Here is a 23,721-nt window from a genome sequence, read left to right on the forward strand (position 1 = left end):
AGCAATGTTTTTCAGCAAATCACGATGAGGTTGTCTGAATGTATCAGTTAACATTAAAAAGGGTCATAAAAATGCATTTGATGTGAAGCTTCTATATGCTACCACGTCAAGGAAATAAAGGCTTACAGAAACATCTGGAAAACCAACAGAACAGCTCATCAATAGCCACTCAACACCTCCTGCAATCGTGGAAGGAGACCCTGCTTCTAGCGGAAATTTGACTTTGGTCGGGCACTCCACATTACAAGTATTTCACTGACTCCAAATTTTAAGTTTAGTAAGGTTTTAGCTGGATGGAGGTCAGCATAATACATTATTTACTTTTGTGGAAATCCAAAGGATCTACTGCCAACCCATCAACTTTCTGAACTACCAGAAGAAAAATAACTGGTAATTATTAACCAAATAAAGATGCTATACATTGCTACAGTATTTTTTTGGAAAGCTTCACAGAAAAAATAAAATTCCCCAGGACAATAAACAAACGACATTGATAAAGTTATTTTTTCCCCTAGAAAAAACAAATATTGCACATACTTCTAGGAGTTATGCAAAAATTCATTGAGAAACTGAGAGCTCATGTTACACTAACATCTATTTAAAAGTTTGTAGCCAAATATTTTACAGTATACTGCTCTGAAGGGGGTAAGTTGCAAGGAGTGTGGTCAAAAAAATGCAGAGAAAAAAATGAAACTGTGTGCTTTTCTTTTTTTTTTTTTTTGTCTTTTACCATGAATAGATGGTTCAGCCTACCTGAGATTAAACTCAGAGGTGAACCTCAGTAATAATGCACAGAAGGAATATTTACAACTATTAGTAATATTTGAGATGCTTGCAATGCACCAGCATTTCTATTTCCCTCCTTATGTTATGCTTCATGGAAGCCACATAGTGAGCATATCAAAAGATCAGTTTTGAAAACTTCCAAAAATTTATGGTTGGTGCAGTAATGAATTTTTGTAAACTATGCTCATTCCTTAAAACAGCAGATTTTCTCCTTGCTCCAGCAAAATCCACAGAACACAAACAAAAAAATAATTAAAATATGAAGAGTACTTAGCCTTCACATAAATACATGATTATTTTTAAAAAGTGTCTTACTGCCTTATGGAAACAGATGGAATATTGCATTTTACTTCAAACATATTCTGTGTTAAGCAGTATGATAGAGACCTTTTAAGGCGTAAATTACTTTAAAATGCAACAGCCAATCACATTTTCTAATGAAAGTCGAGCTTAATTTTTTCCTTGAACTACAACATTTTCTTTGCATGGATTAATAGCTCCATTACAGCAGCTTTTGGAATAGTGACTTGGGATGCTTTTACAGCATGTGGCTGAACAACCTGCACTCGACATCTCAAAGATTGCACAAATCATTCCTTCAGGTTAAAGATAGGCTTTCTCTTAAAATCAGAACCTATTCTAACACTTGCAATTGGCACTACCAAGCCAATTCCATCTAATCGCCACAGCATGATGTTAGACTTGCAGTGGTAGTTTTGATCAACTTTGTACTGCATTCATTTCAAAGCAATTTAAATGTCAGATACCAGCACAGAACTCTGTTCCCTCTCCAACAAGCTGGCTACTTACTTCTGTAACATGCATATAAAGAGACTACGAAGTACACAGGTGCTTTAGAAGTGCCTTACTAAAACATCTCTAATAACCAAAGAAAGGAAAATTACCTTTTTCAGCTGCTGTTCCTTAAAGCACCTTACAGTCCTGGCTGGTTCGGAAATTAAGTTTTTATAGTTCTCGCAGATATTGAGCCGGGATTGGGCCACTTGCATTGTGCCTTCTAAAAGCGATTTCCAGACTGAGTACATGCTCCTAAAGTACCAAAACACAGAAGGGTGGTGAGAAGAAAGAAAGGGAGGTCAGGCTTTGGCTGAAAATGTGTTGATTTGTGTAAATACAAATGATACATTCGTCAAAGGATGGCTTTTAAAACCAAGCTACAGCACAATTTTTTGTGCTGATCTAGCAAATACCTGCAGTTTTACGTAAAAATTTAATCAAAGTTTCACAAAAACTAAGTTTTTCTCCTCCTTTCCCTGTTTTCTGATTTAATTTTGGTGGCAATTACTCTCGGTTGAACCCATTGCTCCCATGGAACAGACCCTACTGAAAGCAGCAGCTAAAACCCACCAGATCAGATGGTAACTTCTGATAAGATCATGCAATTTTAGGCATCTTGCAATCAAAATCGTAGTTACAGCTCATCCATTTTGCTTCAGCTACCTGCAGTTTCTTCGTCCAAAAACCCACACACAACTAATCTGAAGGTGCTAATAGTCCAAAACCAAAATCTACTAACAGTTTATTGCTTCTGAACCAAAATGTGTCAGAATATGAAAATGAAGTATTTTACAACTTTTTCAAAATATTTAGGAGGTACTTATTCAAAGGTGGGAGGCATTTAGCAACTGAGGCAGTTCTGTTTTCATGTTACGATGCACTTTGCTTCTTAATGAAACCAAGTTTTGTAAACAACGGTTTCGTGCCTCCTCGCTGTCAGATGGGATCTTCATTATGAATAGCCTCAGAAAAAGAAATTTGTTGCTTTGTGTCATCCTGTGGAGTAATCTGCATGCTTATTACTCTAACCTTAAAGCTATTTAATAAAAGATATGTATTTATATACCAACTTCCCAAATCGGTAATACCCGAAGGAGGCACACAATTATGTTTTCTATCCTGTTGTGCCATTTGTTTTCCCAATCCTCCTAAACTATCCAAGTTATAAACAGCTATTTAAGCCTATTTCAAAATTTTAGAGGAAAACAAAGCTTCCTTTCTAACTGACAATCCTCTACAACAATGAAAAGCTTCCTTTTTAACTGTCAATTCTCTACGACAATGAATATAAATCATTTAAAATACAGAAGAGCAGTGTTTCATTGTTGAGAAAAAGAATTACACAAATTGAAAATATAAAGACAGCTATTTCAAGATATCCAACTGTTAAATTACCTATAATCGGCTCGCTCATCAGCTTTTATTCCCAGCCAGTCCTTCTTTAAGTATTGGCTAGCCAGCTTCTGAATGCTCTGTTGAAAGAAGGAGAAAAAAAGTTAAAACGAGGTACCCAAAAACATATTTTTGCTCTTATATCCAACAAATGATAATCTGACATATACGGAAGCAATCCATTTCTAGTATTAGCAAACTACGATAATACAAGACTGATATTTCTACCCCTTTTTATATTTTTTAAGTTTCTGGTGAAATGTATTAATGAATTTCATGTTGATATCTTAATTCATAGGGACTCCAAGATCTAATCGCACACCTCAGCTCTGAAAATATTCCTGCATGTGAATGACCCCAGCAAAACCAGTAATACAGAAGATATTTCTGGGCAGTGCGTGGCCAAATCAGAGCCAGGAATACCGAAAGTAAAACGTCTTGATGTGTCACAGACAGCACAAACAAAACCCTTGTGGAACTGCAAGGGAAAAGGGGTTCTCGGGAGCAAGGAAACGTCAGGTCATTTGTTTGTGCCCCAGACTGACACGGCTCCATCCTCGGGGAACCGACGGGCCTTTGGTGCTCACAGGATCAGGCTGAGAGGGTGACAACAGACTACAGATTAAAAAAAGCATTTTGTTTTTAATTATTAATGTTAATTACACTGTTCAGTCTCCGCATTTCACTTTGCACAGTCTCAGAAAACCAGCAACGTCAAGAAAGCAGCAAAATGGAGCTGTAACGGAGGCAGTGGGGGGCTGGCACAGCAGCATCGGCGTGGTGGGGACAGGGGGGACACGAAGCACGAGCTGACACCGATACCCACGCACGAGAAACAGGACGGGGGCCAGATGCACCCCCAGCAACAATTAAATGAAGACACCGCAGCAAAATCCTCATTTTTTAATTAGGTCCATCACCGCTGCTAGCGGTGAATTCATGCCCACTGGTTCCACACTTCCCTGATCCAGTTTCCAAAGGTTTGCAAACGCTGCTGGTTGCTTGAATTCCCCAAGCCATCCACTAGCACAACCCGTAAATTCTCGGCAGAGAAAAATATCAATCCCTCAAAGAACACACTCCGCAATACTTTTCGCAAGCAAAGTTATGCTATTATTTTTTGCATTCCCATTGCAATTTCTTCTAATTTTAAAAGAGGTGTGGATCACAGTAGGTAGCTGTTAAAAGGAAAAAGAAAAGGGGTGTTTCCTTTAACTCCAACACAGCAGTTTGTGATGAGATTTGGAGCTCTATGAGGGGCTGTAGCTGTTTCCACGTTTCTGCCCCTTGTGCATCAGATCCTTCTGTGAGATGTGCCCCGAGGTGCTGAACAAATGTTCAAAACCAGAAAAATGAACCAAGAAACGTGTTCGCTGATGGCTGAGGATAAGCTCTGCCATAGGTAAAGGTGTAAAATGTCCCGGTGGGGGTATTTAAAGCCATTTCTGCCCACCAAAACCTTGTTACTCGTGATGTCAGCAAATCAAGCACAAAACTAGCGTGATTATATGGGCTTGACCCTTTGTGTCCAAAGTGAACAAATGCACCACAGAAGTCAACGAAACCCCGAACAGAGGGCTCCAGCTGCGTTTTGAGATGTCTGATCATTTATTGAACTTTCACGAAAACCAATAAACCAAATGTTTGCGTTCCGCACAAACTCCGGGAGGCGAATGTATGATTTTTAATTAGTTGAGAACAGCAGATTCCCTTTCTTAAGATCGATGCCGAACGTCACTTTGTCAGTACAAGATCCTTCTTGTTCCTTCCTCAGTGAGGCTCCTCGTTGTGCTCCACCGAAACAAAGCGCGGCACTGTTCGGCTCGAGCCGGGAAGCGAGCCGATTGCTTAGCCCCTGGCCTGGCCCGACTCGGCCCGCGGCCTCCAAGGGCCGCTGCTGCCCCCAAGGTGCCCGTCGATCGCGTTCGAAGGGCTCGGGATGAAAATATGCACCCGCAATGGGAGAGATGTGAAGAGGCAACAAGAGAAGTCCGTGCAGGCTGCCCTGGTAGCAATATTGTTTGAGGATACGTTTCCCTATACTTCACGTTTCCTTCAAAGTAACTCTAGAGCTTCAGTGAGTAAAGGCATTATAAAAAACAAATTAATTACAACATGAATCTCCATCAAAACCCCCCAAACCTCTCCTCCCTCTCATTAAGGCAGGCTACAGAGAGCGAAAAGGCAACCCTGATGTTGCACAGCTTGGACGTGCAAGGCACTTAGTTGGCTTCAAGCACCACCATTTCGAGAAATACGAAAGCAAGGGTTAGCGTAAGCATGGAGGACAACAGTTTGCCAAGCCTGCAGAAAATCTGCTCACTGGCTGCTAAACAAGGAGGTCTTTTAATTTTTGCTTTTCATCCTAACGAATGTATCATTGAAATTGAACAAGAGTTCAGTTAGTTATTTTTGAATGGTAGGAACAATTGAATATGTTGATTTATTTTCAATAAGTTGATCTATTTCAATATGTTGATTTCTTTCAACACGTTGATTTCTTTCAACATGTTTATTTCTTTCAACACGTTGATTTCTTTCAACACGTTGATTTCTTTCAATATGTTGATTTCTTTCAATATTTGTCATCAATGCTTAGGGACACGAGGACTGAGAATGCCTGAAATCCCCTGCAAGCGCCGTGCAAGCTCCGCTCGTGCTGTCAGAAGAACCGTACTCGGTGAATCCTATCTCGTGCGTTACTCCCACACCAAGCAGGATTTAGGAAGAAGAAATGTAAAGTAGTGGAAACAGACAGGCTGTCACACTAAGCCAATTTCAACTCATCGGAAGATGACACACACCCTTCCCGCGCCTCGGTTTTTCCTTCCTCACCCCCCAAGGCACGTTGTGTCGCTGTGCTGCGAGCACCAGTGGGGAGGAAAAGAAAAGAAAAAGAAAGGAACGCTCGGGGAACATTAGCTATCATACTAATAGATAATAGAAAGTAAGTAGTTTGTGACAGGGAAGTGAAAGATGTCCCAAATTAAAAGGTAATTGATAGAGATGTAGGAGGCTTTTACAAAGACACACTAATGACGATTTTCAAAGTCTCAAGATCTTTATTAGCAAAAACTGAGAGCTGCTGCTGACAGCCAGGCCCCCTAAAACCTATTATGGATTGCAGAAAGCATCGCAGACACCATCTGATGCTAAATGGAGTTTGGGTACAATATCACTAGGACAAATTTTGTGTTCTTCAGCAGTTGCGCTTAAAGGTTTTCAGTATTTTGTCTCATTTTGTTCTTTTTGTTCTCTTTATTAGAGTGGAATCCATCAACCAACCCCTTGTAACTTTTAGTTCTACAAATAAACCCACACCCTGCTGTAACTTTAAGACTTTCTTACACTGGAAAACCTGCAGTTTGTCTAATATCAGATTATTTTTAAAACGGCATTTTTAGTTCTAGGAGAGTGAGACTGGTCTAGGATGAGGACAAAGTGCCATATACAGTGAATCCTCCAAAAAAAAAAAAAAACAAAAAGAAGAAGAAAAAAACCATACAACCAAGCCAAATGAAATTCCTGAATCTTGAAGAACACTTCTACCAGAAAAATTCAAAGCCCTATGTGCATCAGGTGCTACAGCACCTCCCTTGATGCTCTCAGGTTCTTCTCCTCCATTAATAAGACTCCAAAATAATTAGTAAGACTCCAAATGAATCGCACTAGTCAGTGATTCTGGCTCACCGAAACAGCAAGATGCTTCTTGCCAGCAACCCTCCAACAGCTTTAGCAATCATCCAGATGTTTTTTCCACAAGCCTGAGGAGCAATGTGAAACACATTTTGCACGGTTGACAACCTCTTGAAACCATTGTGGGGGAGAAGACACGGAAAAGCCATGCAGCCTGCGCGCTGCTCCCCAGCGCAGGCGAATGAGTCAGTCTCAATATTGAATCCCAAGTAAGATGCTGCGTGTTCACAGCAACTGCTTGAAGTGGCATTTTATTTACTAGAGCTAGATTCAATAAAACCTCCAACGATTTAAAAAGAACGAACTCTGTTCGGGACGGACTCGGTTCGGGGCTTCCACGCAGGAGGGGACCTCAGGCAACGAGACCGGGACTAAAGAGCTGCTGCAGAGCAAATAAAAATGAGAATAAACCACAACACGGGCAGCACGTGGACTTGTACAGCACATCCCAGGACTTCCTAAGGGCACAGATACGCTGGGACTGTTTGTCTGCATTGCCTTGGATTCTTTAATTGCCTTTAAAGAATCGATAAAGTAGGTTTCTGCGGGCCTGCAGCAGCAATTGGAAAACCCCTAGAAATATTAAGGGAGGCTGGACAGCTGATGTAAAGCTGCAGCTCTAACAGCACCTCATCCCCCTCCTGTTTGCATGCTGGGGTACTCCTTCCTGCCATCAGACAACTCCTGGACAAGAAAACACCGAGTTTGCCACCAAGCCATCTCATCCTTACACTCGTAATCTCTTTCCAAGCTGCTCCATGCCTTGCTTTTTGATGTTTGAGACATGACAAGGTGGCAAGGGAAAAAAAAGGGGAAAGCTGAAAAATTAATTTACAGCAGTGAAATATCCTCTGGCAGTCACAATAAACATCACTCATGGCACTCGCAGTGGGACTTCGCCACATAAAGGTCAAATCTCACGTCCTTCATGGGTTTTGTTTGTTTTTTACATTGAAGTTAAAAGCTAAAACCATTACTTCACTGGAAGCATGCCCTCTAATTCTTCCCAAAACATCTTGCTGCTGGAGGTTAGCATTGCCTTCCACATATAATCCGTAATAGGGATAAAAAACAAAAGCCCAACAGCAGCTCCAACACCAGCAGGAGTATCTGTGGATTCTTAAAAGGCAAGGCGAGAGCCCATCTGCATGACAGCCCCACATTCAAGGAGGAATGACTCCTTAAAATCCTGCAGCAGTGAAAACCCCTGATGAGAAACATGGGGTCCCATGCCAATGCCTAGTTATTTTTGACTCAAATGTGCCTTTTATCACTTACTGCAATTCCAAGCATATTGTAGAGGTGGTAAAACAAAAAAATATATATATTTATTCCGTTCCTTTTCGCAACACCTTTTTCAGTGTTTCAAGACTTCCTTATGCTCTAGACTAAGCATGTCCCTATTTCTTCAAGTACTTTTTTCAGTCTTAATTTGTAACCTGATTACTTTCTTTGCCCTTGATTTTCATTGCTCTCCTCTGGTCTCTCTTGAGTTGGTCCAAATCTTCCTCGAAAGGTAAGGGCCAACACTTGAAAGACCTTACTCTGATTTTTCAGGCTGATTTTGAACTTCCAGCACTGCTGGTAGACCCACCTGCCACCATTCCTGAGTCGATATCAGTAAACTTAATAGCATGCATCCAACTTCCTCCATGAATGATAATGATGAAAAATACTGGATTAGGGACAGGTCCTATGAAGCTTCATTCATTTTAACAAAAAAAAAATATCTGTTTGATACCTACATGATTTGCCGAACGGCTTTTATGACCCTTTTGTAGTTTTATCCAGACGACGTTTCCCTAGCATGCATGTTCGACCACCATGAGAATCAGCCACCTCCCCAAAGTCAAGGCGTCCAGCACCTTCTCTATTTACAAATGTTAAATCTGTAACAGCAAAAAAAAAAAAAAAAAAAAAAAAAGAGTTTGCCCAACTAGCGTGAAGCTGTTTTTCTTAACACTTCCATTTGTTGCTCCAATGCTTTTCTAGGAACTTCAACCAACCAGAGCGATGCATAACTTCGAAACTCGTACAATCATTAGGGTTGGAAAAGACCTTCAAGATCATCTGGTCCAACCATCCCCCTACCACCAATGTCACCCACTAAACCATGTCCCTGAGCACCAACTCCTCAGCCTTTTGGAAGAGCAGGCGCTACCAAGCTCAGCTTTCCAAGCCAACACTCGCAGCTTTAACAGGGGAAGTGACCTGATGCTGAATACTCTGCAGCCAAGCTGACTAGACCCAGAGCCAATTCGTGTTTATTTATCAAAATAGACTCTAATCTATTGTATTCCTGACCTTGCATCAGGCCAAGATCTCTGTGACAGAATATAACAACTTGGGGATTAACAGCAGCCAATCTACCTGCTCTAGTTCGCCTTGCAACAAATAAATGTTGGAAGTTTCTTTACCCGCATATCTCCATTATTAAGAGCATCCTGACAGGCTATTTCAATAACCGTTATGTGATAAAATCATGTCCTAGCAGGCTTCCAACTGTTTGCTTTCTCTCTGTCTTCAGCTCCCAAATTCCAGGAACATATAACTTACGCCGTAACAATGCCGCAAGGCAGTATTTGTAACACTTCTCCAATATTGTTTAGTCCAAATGGAGGGTTTTCTCTGCACAAGACGTGCATGCAGCAACAGAAGATATCAACATTTACACTTCCAGTCACATATAACAGAGGTTGGGAAAAATCTAAGTCAATCTTCCTGACCATGAGCTTATGCTGCCTTCTGAGCGAGTCTCCTTAAAGAAGAGGGTCTGAGGAAACCAGAACAAATGCCACCTTTACGATGAGGCACCATGTCCATAACTAAACAGCTCATAAACCTGAGCAAGTTACAAATTAGAATAAAACTAGCTAAAATGATCAAGCTATGTATTCATCTGTGTAAGTTATTTTTACTTTCTAAATTATACACTACAAATTGCTAAACTAGAAATACATTGCCATTCAGAAACATTCCTGGTTCTTTTTAAGGCCTTTTTCTAAAAATGTCTAGGCTGATGCAAAACCTACTGCATGCTCCAGTGAGATTTCAGTGTGTTTTTCCTTCTGCATTCACTGCCGTGCACAGGTAGGGCTGATAGACGGGCACCAAGAGCCAGCTTCGAGCAAGGCTGCTGCAGCCACCAGGAGCTACGACATGCCGAGCAAGTTGCCATTCCCCCCTTGCCAAGACCACAAACCCAACAGGCTGAACAAAATTACCCCCTAGTCCTTGAATTCGAAATGGGTGAAACCACTAAAATTTTTTTTTTTAGTCTTCCAAATACAAGGATTGTCTTAAAGGAGCTTGTGTTTAGACTACACGCAGTTACTCTTCCCTATACTTGTACTAACTTTATCTAGATTGGGAAGTTCTTCATAAACCTAAATGCAGACTCCTTTTTCATAGCTGCCATCCTTACGGTCCCTAAGAAACTGTCAGAAGAGCCTTAGATTATCTCTACGAAGTTGTGAAGGCCCCAGCATAGCACCTGTATGTGTGGCTGGTGGCAGATCAACAGCTCCGCAGAAGAAATCAGTTTGCCTCTTGGTCAAAAGCCTGCACCCCTGGAGCAAATCCCCACTCCTAACAGGTATAGCAAAGTCCTGGGTAGTGCTACTGAACAGCGTGCCATTGCTTTGCAAAGTTTTGTGTAAGGTAGATTTCTTTTCCATAGCGCCACACTGGATAGTAAAGCTTTTAGCAGTGTTCATTTAGTAATTTTAGGGAATCTAAAAATCGAGGTTGCCCAAAGCCCCATCCAACCCAGCCCTGAGCACCTCCAGGGTTGGATGGGGCATCCACAGCTTCTCTGGGCAGCCTGTTGCAGTGTCTCACCACGTCCCGATGCAAAAGACAGACTCCAAAATCCATTTAATAGTCCATGAACATTCAGTATGGAGAAAAATAGAATCAATTAGGTTGGAAAAGACCTTCAAAATCATCAGATCCAACCATCAACCTGACCCGCCAAGTCCCATCACCAGACCACGTCCCTCAGTGCCACGTCCACGCGTCTCTTAAACGCCTGCAGGGATGGGGACTCCTCCACTGCCCTGGGCAGCCAAGTCCAGCGCTTGAGTGATGAGGAGTTTTTGATGGATGAACCAAAAGAATTAAGTCACAGCTAATCACCTCTTTTATTCTGCATGTACAGGTCTGATTGCTAGTGTTAACTCAACACAAAGCTTCTCAACCTGCCACAGAGCTCTGGAACAGCAGGACGCAGCACCTTCAGCTGTGCAAAATGAAATCAAACACCACATGTAGAAGTGAGTGTAAAAAAGCAGTTGTACTGTTCACTCCTAAGAGCAACTTTCACACTGAGTGGACCCACCAGTCTCCTCTTTGGCACCTCATTTGCACGCACCTCATCTGAGCAAGTACTGCCTGGGAAGGAGGCAACAGGATGGGACAAATCTTTCCTCACCACCATTTTCTGCTGTCTTAAGAGATATAAACCAAAAGCACAAAGAGGTTCTATTATTTAACGTGACTTTGAAGGTGCATGATGCAGGGCTTGAAGCAGTGCTGCTGTCAGGTAGAGATATTTCTCTTCCCTGCACAACCTTTTGTTTTAACACCTGAGAAATACCACCTGAAGCCCTACGGACTCCTGAAATGCCGTCTGCCTCCTTCCTCTGCACCCAAGTGGCAGCTTCATGTTGCTGGAGAGAAAAGCATCGCGATCTAGTTGCTGTGGGAAAGAGCAAAGCGCCAATGACGACCAAAAACGCAACAGCTTCTCCTATTCTCACCTTCCCTGTGCTTATCTCCACCAGTTCCGTTCTGCAGAGTGAGACCATAATCTGGCACTTCCTAGTTTTGTAAAGTGTGAGGATTCGGTGTATTTTTAAATTCCTAATTTCCTGTAATTCACCTCTCAGGCAGCTGACGAAGCGTGGCACCCAGCTTCATCCCCCACAATGTTTCTGTCTGGGAGAAGAATGCGGCCACGTCTCCCCCACAAAACAGAGGAGGCTGGACGTGATCCCGAAGGCACAGACTGAAGTGGGGCGTAAGGAATGATGCTATAACTACCTCACCTGCCTGATGGAGGAGAGAAAAGCCTTATCGTCCTGTCAGCAAAACACCTCCAAAGGCATCGGTCTGCACCAGCGGGCAGCCGCCTTGCACCAACGCTTCCAACACCGCCACCAGAATCGCTGTCGGGTTCACGTCATTTGTTAAAGAAAGTAGCAAAAAGGTTAATAGAGCTTTGTACACTCCCAAATACGATAACCCACCCACACAGCTCTCCCACCCACGGTAATTTCAGTCTGTCATGATCCACACTGCTTTTTTTTTTTTTATCTAAAAAAGGAAATGCTTTCTTCACCAAAAAAAAATATATATTTATAATCTAACCAAACCCTTTTTAGAAGAGACTGGTCAAGCGATGCTGCCAGCTAACCCTGACACATGCCTCGTTGGGGAAGGAACATGAAAAAATCCAAATTTTTGCTTTCAAACTGTGCCGGCTGCCTGATGGCAGGGAAGTGGTGGAGAAGAGGATAAACCCATTCTTGCAGCACGAGCAGGTTGAAATGTGGTTTTTTGGAAGCAACTCTGTGGTAGCATCGACCCTAGGTATTTTCTGGGAGGTGAAAGGAAGCCTGGTTCATGTGGGTACACAGAAAAATTAAGCAAAAGGAGAATTGCACAAGAATAAAAACACTGTGACACTGAAGGGGATGCTATGACAAGCCACAGCAGAACCTCATCTTACCTAATATACATATTTTCTTACATTAGTACATTAAAGTGCAGAAAGATGTTACGAGATTGTAAAGAAAAGGCTGAAAAATTCATGAAAATAGGATGACAAAACTACGTACTAGTCCAGTCATCCACAGAGACAGATTAAGCAACAGTGAAAACAGAGTCATTAGCAGAACGTACAGATTGCAACACAGGGAATTTTAAGAAAATTGTTGGAAAATACATATGATATCAAAAGTAGTGTGTTCATTGGGGAGGTTCAGCTAGGGAAAACTCCGCAGTCCAATTTTACTTCTGTTTGATCACAAGGTTATAGAGCACGTGTGGCTGAATCTCAATGTGACAAAACACAGAGTTTCAGGACAGAATTAAATAAGTGGAAAATTCAAATTAAAACAGGCTTTAAAAGCCAGCAAGAGCAGCACCGCAGAAAGATGAAAATATTCTAATAACTGCAGTTGCTGTTTCAGACTATTACTAAAATGCAGAATTATGAACTAAGCACTGTAAGAACCTTACCAAAATTAAACTCATCAATCTTCAGTTAATTTAAAGAAAACTGATGCATATAGAAAGAGCATAAAATTAAGAACAGTAGTTTAAAAGACTCAGGCCAGGAGACAGAGACAGTGATAATACCTGTTAAACTAAATATTTATATTCATGGAATCATTAGGGTTGGAAAAGCCCTCCAGCCCACCTGGTCCAACCACCCCCCTACCACCAATGTCCCCCACCAAACCATGTCCCCAAGCACCACGTCCAACCTCTCCTTGAACACCCCCAGGGACGGGGACTCCACCACCTCCCTGGGCAACCCGTCCCAATGCCTGACCGCTCTTGCTGAGAAGAAATGTCTCCTCATTTCCAACCTGAACCTCCCCTGGCACAACTTGAGGCCGTTCCCTCTGGTCCTATCACTGTTGAACAGTTCTACAAGAAGTTGCAAAAATATACCATGGGAGTAAAGCCAAAGCAGAGCGATGATTAAGATCTACAAGAAGGGTAAGAAACCTATAGATAACCTCTCTGAAGGTCGTATGGAGCTCTCTGTGCAGTGCAAGAGCATCACCGGGCCCAGGGGAGTCTCTGCCTTGCCACCAGTCATGGCGGAAGCGCAGCAGGAACCGCGCACCTCACGTCTTCGCCTGGACAACTCAGCACATTCCTGTGTTTTTCTACAGTACTGTCCACGATGTCAGACCTCCTTCGGGTTTTGGGAGTATTTCAGGTGCTCTTGTTGGAAAAGAGTATCTCTCTGAGGGCAAATTCTATTTTTTACTATTATGAAATGCAGACATAAAACATGAACGTCTACATAATTTATATGAGAGTCACTGAAGTGAGGAAGCAAAAGGCCAACCCTACCAAGCTGGATGGAAGTATCGATCTGCCAGAGGGTAGGAAGGCCCTGCAGAGGGACGTGGAAAGGTTGGGTCAATGGGCAGAGGTCAATGGGATGAGGTTCAACATGGCTAAGTGCTGGGTCCTGCACTTTGGCCACAACAACCCCATGCAGCGCTACAGGCTTGGGGCAGAGTGGCTGGAAAGCTGTGCAGAGGAAAAAGATCTGGGGGTGCTGGCTGATGCTTGCCTGAACACGAGCCGGCAGTGTGCCCAGGTGGCCAAGAAGGCCAACGGCATCCTGGCTTGTGTCAGGAGTAGTGCGGCCAGCGGGGCCAGGGGGGTGCTCGTCCCCCTGGGCTCTGCTCTGGTGAGGCCGCACCTCGAGTGCTGGGTTCAGCTTTGGGCCCCTCGCTACCAGAAGGACATCGAGGCCCTGGAGCGTGTCCAGAGAAGGGCTCCGAAGCTGGGGAAGGGCCTGGGACACAAGTCCTGTGAGGAGCGGCTGAGGGACCTGGGGGGGTTTGGGCTGGAGAAGAGGAGGCTCAGGGCAGACCTTATTGCTCTCTGCAACTGCCTGAAAGGAAGGGGTGGGGAGCTGGGGGTCGGCCTCTGCTCACAGGTAACCAGGGATAGGACCAGAGGGAACGGCCTCAAGTTGTGCCAGGGGAGGTTCGGGTTGGAAATGAGGAGACATTTCTGCTCAGCAAGAGCGGTCAGGCATTGGGACGGGTTGCCCAGGGAGGTGGTGGAGTCCCCGTCCCTGGGGGTGTTCAAGGCAAGGTTGGACGTAGTGCTTAGGGACATGGTTTGGTGGGGGACACTGGTGGTAAGGGGGTGGTTGGACCAGGTGATCTTGGAGGGCTTTTCCAACCTTAATGATTCTGGGATTCAGCAGTTGAACAGCACTCGCTTCCAAGTTTTCTTCGGTGACCTGCTCCCTTCCAAGCACCCTCTCCCAACCAACTTTCTTCTGACTAACACCACAGTGGAGGCAAGGTTTGCCACCGCCCGTCAACCCTGGTTGTGCACAGATCAGTAAAGGAATTAACTGGGCTGAAGAGGCTGCTTCAGCCAGGAAATGTGACCTGCGGAGTGGTATTTTGTTTTCGGTAAGAATGTACTAGAAGTATTGTTATGAACGGTAATCTCATGAGAAAGATCATCACCCGCAAATTTTTAACAACAAACGAAGAGGATTCGCCTTGGCTGGACGACTCTTCCAGCTGAACAAACAACCACATTGTTCTGTGGTAATCAGAAAGAGAAGTGTGCATGCTTACATATGCAAGGAAGTTTGGGCATCACGATCCAACTGCTCAAAACAAAGGTTATGACTTCCAGAGCAGAACAGCTGCATTTCTTGGCTGGCCAGAGGAGGAGGCAGGTACAAGTCAAGGCGTACCCAGCACAATTTTCGATGTTTGAGGTCAGCAGGCCCTGACGCCACTTTTCTGTCTTCTGCCTGTCCATGAAGTTTGACAATTGACCCCTTTGAGGGGCTGGTGAACTGTTTGGCAGTAATTTCTGTGGAGATGATGTGTTGTGGGGGACAAACGGAAGAACAGATGCGTTCCAGGGAACGGGAATTCCATCCAAGTGGAATTCTGAAGAATCTGTGTTCATGTAACAAGGTCATAGAATCACAAAATGCTTTGGGTTGGAAGGGACCTTAAAGTCCATCTAATTTCAACTCCTGCCATGGGCAGGGATGCCTGTCCCCAGCCCAGGCTGCCCCAAACCCCATCCAGCCTGGTCCCAAGACTGGGAGATCCCACTGGAGATAACAACCAGCATGGCTGTGTCTTGCAGGGACATACAGGAGAACCTAAGAAGCTCCAGAAATATAATTTCAGGAGAAACATTGCCAAGGACAAATAAATGTTTCCAGTCCGTGGTCTGTTGCGACAGCTGATCTGCAGGCTGGTATGAGGAGATAAACTGGGTTCACGGGCCTTTAAGAATGAAAAAGGAATAAAATGCAAGTATTGATTCCTTCCCTTAACTCCAAACTTAGTTATGTTATCAGTCAGAGCAACGCTCTGTGGATTACCTAGGTCAGCTGAAATTTTTGCAATTTGTATTTTTTAACACCAGCAGAAGTTTCTTCAAGCTTTCCAGCTGAGATAAGACAACAAATGACATCACCAAGAACCTTTAACCCGTGGTCTGCTGCTCCAGTTCATGTCTGAGACGCCACTGCTAGGTCGCTACAGCACGCGCCTGGCACTGCAGTTCAAGAAATGCACGATGCCAACGCAGCATTCAACTTCAAGTCATGAGAAACTAACCGCTTGCCTGAAACTCTCAACGCTCATACCCCGAGATGCCAGAGTAGAGCCAAGGTTTCCCAATGCTTCATACAAAACTGAATTTTACGCTCTTGGGCTGAATATAAAAAGCCTTGGAAACCCAGCTTGCTGCTCCTCTCACGTTGATGGTGACAGGAAAGGACGGTGGCTGCCCCTGCCACGGCAGCAGTATGGGCAGCGGGGCTGCGTGCCCCTGCCTGGCCACCTGTAGGCAAGATGTAGGCAATTATTTCCTTTGTCTGCACTACAGGCACTTACATATGTTCATCTGTAAAAGGTCTGAATGCTCAGGTTGTATTGCAGTTTGCAATGTCTTGTTCTATCCCCGCAAACAGATTGGGAGCATTCTTGGTTTTGTTCATGGTCACACGTCTGTAGCAAAAAAAAACATAGAATATCCTGAGCTGGAAGGGACCATCGAGTCCACAATAAAAAAAGCATACAAACAAAAACCAAAAACAACCCAAAAAAGGACAAAAAACCTCCACAGCCCAGGATACAGGTGCTAAAGCACTCATTAAGGGAAATATCCGTCTACTAGAAATTATTTTTTTCTCTGAAGTTATAACGCAAGCCAAATCTTGTAAGAGCTGCCAAGAGAACGCAAGTTCAACTCAGCTTGACTTCATTCACATAAAACCCCCTCCTTCCTGCTCATTTACAAACGAATTAGACAGGAACAATTGAGAAAAAAACCAGCGCACTCATCTCCGCACAGAAAAAATGGCTCAAAGAGAAGGGAAAGTTGGCGCTCAGGCAACTACAGCATGACCCCGTCCCATCTCACGTGGAAATTCCACTTTTACCTGGCATTTTTTTTGGCATTTTTTTCTGCTTTCCGAATGGGTCCTGTGGCTAGTTGTACGTCACCAGGCACCTGCAGCGCCCGACTTTACTGGTTTTGAAAAATCTTTGATTTTTTGGCTAATTCCCAAGTCTGCTTCCAAGGCAGGTCAAAGAGAAAGGAAACAGGCAGGACTGAAATCAGTCGGTAAAATCATTCCGAGACTGTCTGCGTCAACCTTACTTGGGCTCAAAGTTGATTCTAAACAATCAAAGTTAATCTTTTTTATCTGTATATTTACTAATGGCCAACAGACAAGAACGAGTTTACTCATGTATGAATAAAACAAACCAGCAAGGTCTGAACTTACCAAAAATGGAACATTTAAAAGTCTGCAATGGTAAGAAAATACACTTTTTAAACCTAAATTATCTGAGAAGAGGACTGAAATGAGGTACTTGGAAACAGATTATTTCACAGACGTTCACACCAGCAGCAGAGAGCACCTTGGGCTCTTTGAGAATCCAGTTTATTGCAAGGTTCCACTTCAGTGACACATGGAAGGTCCCAATAATATTTTCAAAGCATCATTTTAAAGGAGATCCATAGATATTGCCTCTGATTTTTCTATGTGGGTTCCTGTGGTGCCCGGGAGCACCAAGACACCCTGAACGGGTCAGAACTCTGCAACGTCAGGGGCAGAAAAAACAAATACAGTGACAAGACAGCAAGCTTAAGACAAAAATTATATCCCAGGATCTATCTAATGTCAACGATAGTGCACAAGAGAGAATGAAACAGCATTGATCTCATCAGTGCACATCAGCACATTACATGACATCTGAGATCACACAGCGGTTACGGAAACTTACAGTAATTCACATTTCAGTACGTTCAGCCCTCACGAACTCAAAGTCAAATCTTGCTGACTACCTAATATCACTTTTTTTTTTTTGCTCTTAGTGGCAACTTTTTCCCTTCCAAAGATTAGCAGCTACTATTTTCAAAAGGATAAAAGGATTTAATAAAAAGCATGCAGCTTCCAGGAGGGGGTACTTTAGGAGCAGCCCCATGCAAGGACGCCTGAAAAACCACAAATTGTTCCTGTTGATAACGCACATGATGCCAAAGAGCTGGAGGGATGGGGAAATGGTGCTTGAGAAGATGCGGCCGCCAGAACCGTACGACTTCAGGTGCTGTGTCTTCACTGATGAAAATGCATTCAGGAGACTTTCAGGGTGTGATCATCACCGTGAGAGAGCCATAAAATTAGGATTACCGTTCAACAGCAACAACTGCCGACGTATGTTGGGGGATCTCAGCAACAACTACAAGAGCAGAGCCATTCTGTGCACAAGTATCACTGCTGATCTAGCTGGTGTTAAAAAAATAATTGCTCGAGGGCAGCAATTTTACCTGTAGGAAAAAAACAACACAAGGAAAATAGAAATATCCCAGTCCTTAAACTAGAAATGGTATTTTCCAGAGAGTACTATTAAACAGTTTGGGGAGGGGGATGAGGAGAAGCTCTGCTAGAACTCAACTGTGAAGGTTGAAGGTGTTATCTGTAGGTTAAAAACTTTTAGGAAAAAAAAAAAAAGCAACCAAATTTAACACTGATACTGCAAGATGCACTGTGCAAAAATACCAACTCCCCCAAAGGGGGAAAGGCCTTGGAAAATGAAAGATGAGTTTGATGGCAAAAAGGGAATAGAAAGAATAAAATAAAGGAAGGTGAGTTTACTGCGTAATTCTGGAAACCGGGCGGTGTTCAGAATTGAATTTGAAGCTACATGACTGAAACCACAGCTCTACATCTTGAATTATCCCTGCAACAACCTGAATCAGCCAAAGAAGCGACTATTTGCCATCCAGAAGCAACTATTGGCCATCAAAAGCTTTACTCTCCTTGCGCCGGTACAGTTTTGGTGTTACACCGGGCAAAACAGCTGCTCATCGGCTTCAAGTGCAAAAGTCCCACCCAGGAATGTGGACAATATTTCAGAGTATTTCTCCTCTAGACGAATGCTTGAAAAACAATCGCCAGAAATTGCCCATAACTTCTTAATTTTATGAACACTTCCAGCACTGGACCAAGCCCACAGAACACCTCCTTTACCCACGGAAGGGGCGGAGGTGTTGGCAGACAGCACGTTGTACAAGGGGCTCCGGACCATGCCTCGGGTTCATTTTGCCTTCGTGCACCTTCTGGCAGCTCAGCCTTCATCCTCCTGCTCCCAAAACCTGGGTGCCCGGTTCTGGCCCTCGAGCAGCTGAACTGGGGGATCTCAGTGCTTTGGGCTAAAGCAGTCACTAGAAAGGATTTCACAATACGGGGCTCACATAACCTCTACGAACAATCGCTCATATAAACACCAACTATACAGTATTTCATGGCTTTCCTCCCTTCTGCAGTATTTTTCTTACTTTTTTTTTCTATTCAGTGTAGTATTTACTTTAAGGTTACCAAACAGGCAGACAAACAACCTCCCAGAGTTACGAGCAAATTCAGCTGGAAGGAATTTGACACATCTATCCGACAAGGTTTGCGAAAACTACTGTTATGTTCATGTTCTGCTTCACGTAGGTTTTTATGTATTCGCCATACACTGTAGCTCGGAGAGATGTGAGCGACCTGGTCTACGCACAGAGCAGCACACAGCGTTAATTAACAGATGACGAAGTCATCTGCTTCTGTATTCCCCACCACTCCTCAAAGGAAAATCATTTCGAACCTAAACGTAGGCTTCGTGGAAAGCACTGAAAGGTTAAACAAAAACCTCTTCAGTCAAAATGCTTACAACTCTTAAGACAGCAAGCTATAAATTATTAAGTAGCTTGTCTAATTGCTTCATGATGGCATCCAAGGCCTCCAGTCCCCCCTACCCCCACGTCCCAAGACGCAATTCCAGCTGGATGCACTTTCAACACAGACCATTATTCACCAGAGTCCGCTCTAATGTTAAGACGAGGTACCAGAGGTCAGGCTCGCGGTAATAAAACAAAGAGCAGGATTCCCATGCCCGCAGCACATCCTAAACCGAGCAGCTACATCAGCAAGCTGGCAACTGGAAAACCTAGGAAACCTCATCGATAAGTGATGGAGAAAAGAGCTGGATTACACAGAACCGTCATATTTTACTCCAAATTGAGTTGTATTTGGAGAACTGCTCCAATAAACACTGCTCTGAGCCACGTCTGCACATCAGAAGCTTAAACCGAGGATTTGGGGACTTCCAGTCAAAGGACAAGAGTAGCGAAAGAGAAATCGGCTACCAGTCATTATGAAAAACACATGCAAAGCAGGAAGAACACGCTGCAGGTTAAAAAAAAATCATACCCAGTTCATCAGCATGAAGGTTTTGCACTTCACTGATTTATTAGTTTTTAAACAACACGGGCAGAGAGCACACACATTTAAGGACTCAGAGTGTGCAAGCTATAGCACGGTTTGCCACACAAACGAAATACTTTTTATTTAAAAAAAAGGGTAGTAGTAAGTAACAGCCTTCTTAATTTTGAATTATACATTAATAAACCATCCACAGAATATCAAAAGATGTGTGGAGATGTTAACTGCTGAAGTAGGAGTCTTGGCTTGAAACTTCTTGTCTGAGTTTGCAGCCGTTAAATATTCATTGTTTCCTGCCTAGCATCTTTCACTTTAACGCAATTATTTTTCATTATAGCAAAGTGCAGCTGAATGATTTTAGTGTTCTCTCCTGGACAGGGCAGCGGGTAATCTGGCAGACACACTTGGCTTTCTTCAGGCTAGCAGTACTGACCAGCAGCTAACGGGAACAGATCGGCCAGATCTTACCAAAGGGTGGATAAATAAGGGAAGAACAACAGCAGCGGCAGCTCCGTGCCCACCGAAACGGCGGTGAACGTGCGTCGGGGACAGGAGGGCAGCAGCACGGGGCAGCGAAGTGTGCACGGCTTTCTGAGGATCGTGATGGGAACTGCAGCTGAAGATGGACAGATCATCCCCTGCTCTCGTCCTCCGACACCGAACAGCAATCCCAACGGCAACCCTACGGGCTCGGGAAGAGTTAAAATCATCACGTCCTACGGGCTGAAAGCATCTCTTGCCTTTAATTGCTAGGGGAAGGCCAGGGAAAAAACAACGTCCCTCTTGATTCCTACCTTACTAATGATCACTGAGCCAAATTGCTTTTGAAATGGACCAAAGAACCCAGCAGAAAAGATGCAGGTATGGAAGTGATGAGCAGTACGGAAGCACAACAATCAGGGCTGGCTCCCATGCCTTTCGTGGCAAAAAAATAAAAAAAAATAAAAAATAAATAAAAAACGAGCACGGAAGGGTTTGTTTTGCTTTAGCATAACGCAGCAATCGAAACTCAATCTGTGTGCGCCGAGACACTCTGAGTGCAAAGGTTGATGTGCGATAAATCGTGGCACCCAAAGAGTCTGTCCTTCCTACGCCCTGGCTGTCGAGAGATCCAGGAATAAGATTTTTACCCGCAGGAGTCAGAAGAGTGCGGAGGGAGAAGCAGCCCAGGGCTCGCGATGCAGCGGTGGCAGGGGAAGTGGCCGCAGCACCCTCTCCTACCCTCCTCTCCTTCCCCCGCTAAGAACTCAATTGTTTAATCAATTGTTTTACACAGGTGAAATGGGCCATTAGGAAACATTCGACAACACTTAATTTATCATTTATACAAGGATGAATGCAAATCATTTTGAGGTTTGGGGTGGTGTGGTTTTTTTTTTTATTCCCACACCCCTAATTAATATTCATGAGGATAATTCCACAAAGGCCGTTATAAAACGGTGGCGGAGGCAGCCTGAAAATATAAGTCGTGCTCCGGCAGAAAGAGGAAATTCTCCTCCCCCCCCCCCCACCTCCCCGGCCCGAGAGGGGGGATTTAAACCCAAGGCAAACATTGCCCGACCGATGGGTTTTATAATATTTTAATCGAGTTATTCATTACACAAAGATAACGCTGTGGCAAAGCAGATAACGCCACACAAAGGCTAAGTTCATTTGTTCTGGACAGGTGGCCAGTCTGCAACCCAGTGCCGGCATCCAAAGCCCGCCCACAATAGCACTAAAGACGATTATGCAAATGCTCCCCATTCCCTGCTATTTTCCCAGGAATGGGAGAAGGGGCTCCGTGTGGAAGAAGCAATTGTTTCCCACTCATGTGGAAAACAAACGGAGAGAAAGAAGGGAGGGAACGTGGACGGGAGATAGCGCCGCACGCCCTCCCCACCCCGCCCCTCCGCGTGCTCCCCGCTGAACGCCGGGAGGGATCCTGATGGTGCCGCGATTTCCATAGCGGAGCGCGGCCCGCAGGGGTCAGACACAGAGTTCAGAGCCCAGGAAATGTATTCTTCATTTGACATTTTCCCTTGTATTCTGCCGCGGGACAAAGCAGTTTAAAGATGGTACCTCTGCTTCGCTTGTAATACATCACGCCAACGTGAATGGCTCGGGCAAGGCAAAGCTGCCTCGGGGGAGCTCGCAAGGGACGAGCAGCCGGCCTTCGAGCTATCCAGGAGCCCCAGTGCGGTCAGGATTTTATACTCTGCAAGGATTTTTGCCACCCTGTTATCAAGGAGTGGATAAAAAATACAAAATCGAAGCGTTTACTCAAGGTCTTTGCTTCAGCCCTGCAGTGATCTTCAATTCGAACTTGTTTTTACCGAAACACAGCGCCTTGCACCACGGTACGGACTAGTTTAAGGATATATAAAATTGACTCTTAAAAAGCATGAAAACGTTTCTTACATTTCAAGCACAAGCCTCAAAGCCCGTGGCTTGCACCACCCGTCTGCTCCCCTCCTCTCCCGGCACGCGCGGGCTGCAGGCGCCGCTCACAGCCCCGGGCACGGCACGCCGGCCCCTCTGGTCCCAAAGGGCAGCAGATAGACATGGAGCCAGAGCTGCCTTCGTGGCCCGGGACTTGTAACACATCACCTCTCCCACCGGCGTAGCCTTGATCTTCAGGGATGGTTTGTATCTGGAGACTTAAAGAGCCATTCCTCTTCCACTTCACTCAACGCAACACAGTCTTTTTCCAGTTCCAGCACTGTAATTTGTAATAATAAACATAAAAGCTACCTCCTATCTTTGGATCCTTTACTTTTAAAAGCACAACTTTTCAGAACTTAGGTTTTTTTTATGCTTTTTTTTTTTGCTTCACCTTCACAACTGCTAGCCCATCAGCCAGTTTCCCAAAGCACACGTGCCCTGCTTCCCCACTTTCTTTCGTCCTCTGATTCCGAGCTCTTCCCCGTTGAGATTACGACAGCTGAAAGTCTTCATTCATGCCGATCTTCAGTTCACCAGAGCTTCCTGGCAGCTCCTGCCATTGCTTTAAATTGATAAAATCCTCCGTACATAACTGATATTATTGCTACTTTTCCTCATTCAACAGGATTTACAAATAGAAGCGCTGAGTGAAGACTCTTACTCACATGTTCATCATATGTGCGCTGCCTCAGTCGCGTCCCTCCTGCCTGCCTGTAATTACTCCGCGGTGATTTCGACACTCCTCAGGATTTTTTACTCTTCCTTTCTCCCAAGCTATCAAGCACTTTGCACTTCCATCAACTCTACCATTTGTCTCCCTCTTTTTTGTAGGAAGCTCCCCCAGGATCAGCCTACCTATTGGCTTCTGTGCGCTTTGTAGATCTTCCAAGCATCTTTCAACTCCTCCGTTTTGCGTGCGTGCTCGTTCTCAATTATTACTGTTCTTTCAGCACCGACATCTTCAGTTCCAGTGCCTCATTCCTCTCACCTTGTCATACAGCTCAGCTCAGGCTCCTCTCACCGTTCTTCCCCTACCCAGGAAGGGTATTTCCATTTTTAACACCAGCAAACTCTGATATTCACTTTTCTTTTTTTCTTCTTCTCTTCTC

General features: G+C 44.2%; 1 protein-coding gene across 2 annotated transcripts in view; it reads right to left on the reverse strand.

Annotated features, from left to right (window-relative positions):
* The window catches only part of FCHSD2 (FCH and double SH3 domains 2), a 148,634-nt gene that overhangs the window by 69,957 nt on the left and 54,956 nt on the right, over nt 1-23,721 (reverse strand). For both annotated transcript variants that reach the window (XM_066990026.1, XM_066990025.1), the window contains exons 4-5: nt 2,980-3,056; nt 1,692-1,836 (exon numbers count right to left, since the gene is read on the reverse strand). In XM_066990026.1, coding sequence (XP_066846127.1) covers nt 1,692-1,836; nt 2,980-3,056 — 222 coding nt within the window. The remainder of the gene's footprint in view (nt 1-1,691; nt 1,837-2,979; nt 3,057-23,721) is intronic.

This window comes from Anser cygnoides, chromosome 1, assembly GCF_040182565.1.
Source record: "Anser cygnoides isolate HZ-2024a breed goose chromosome 1, Taihu_goose_T2T_genome, whole genome shotgun sequence".
NCBI lineage: Eukaryota > Metazoa > Chordata > Aves > Anseriformes > Anatidae > Anser > Anser cygnoides.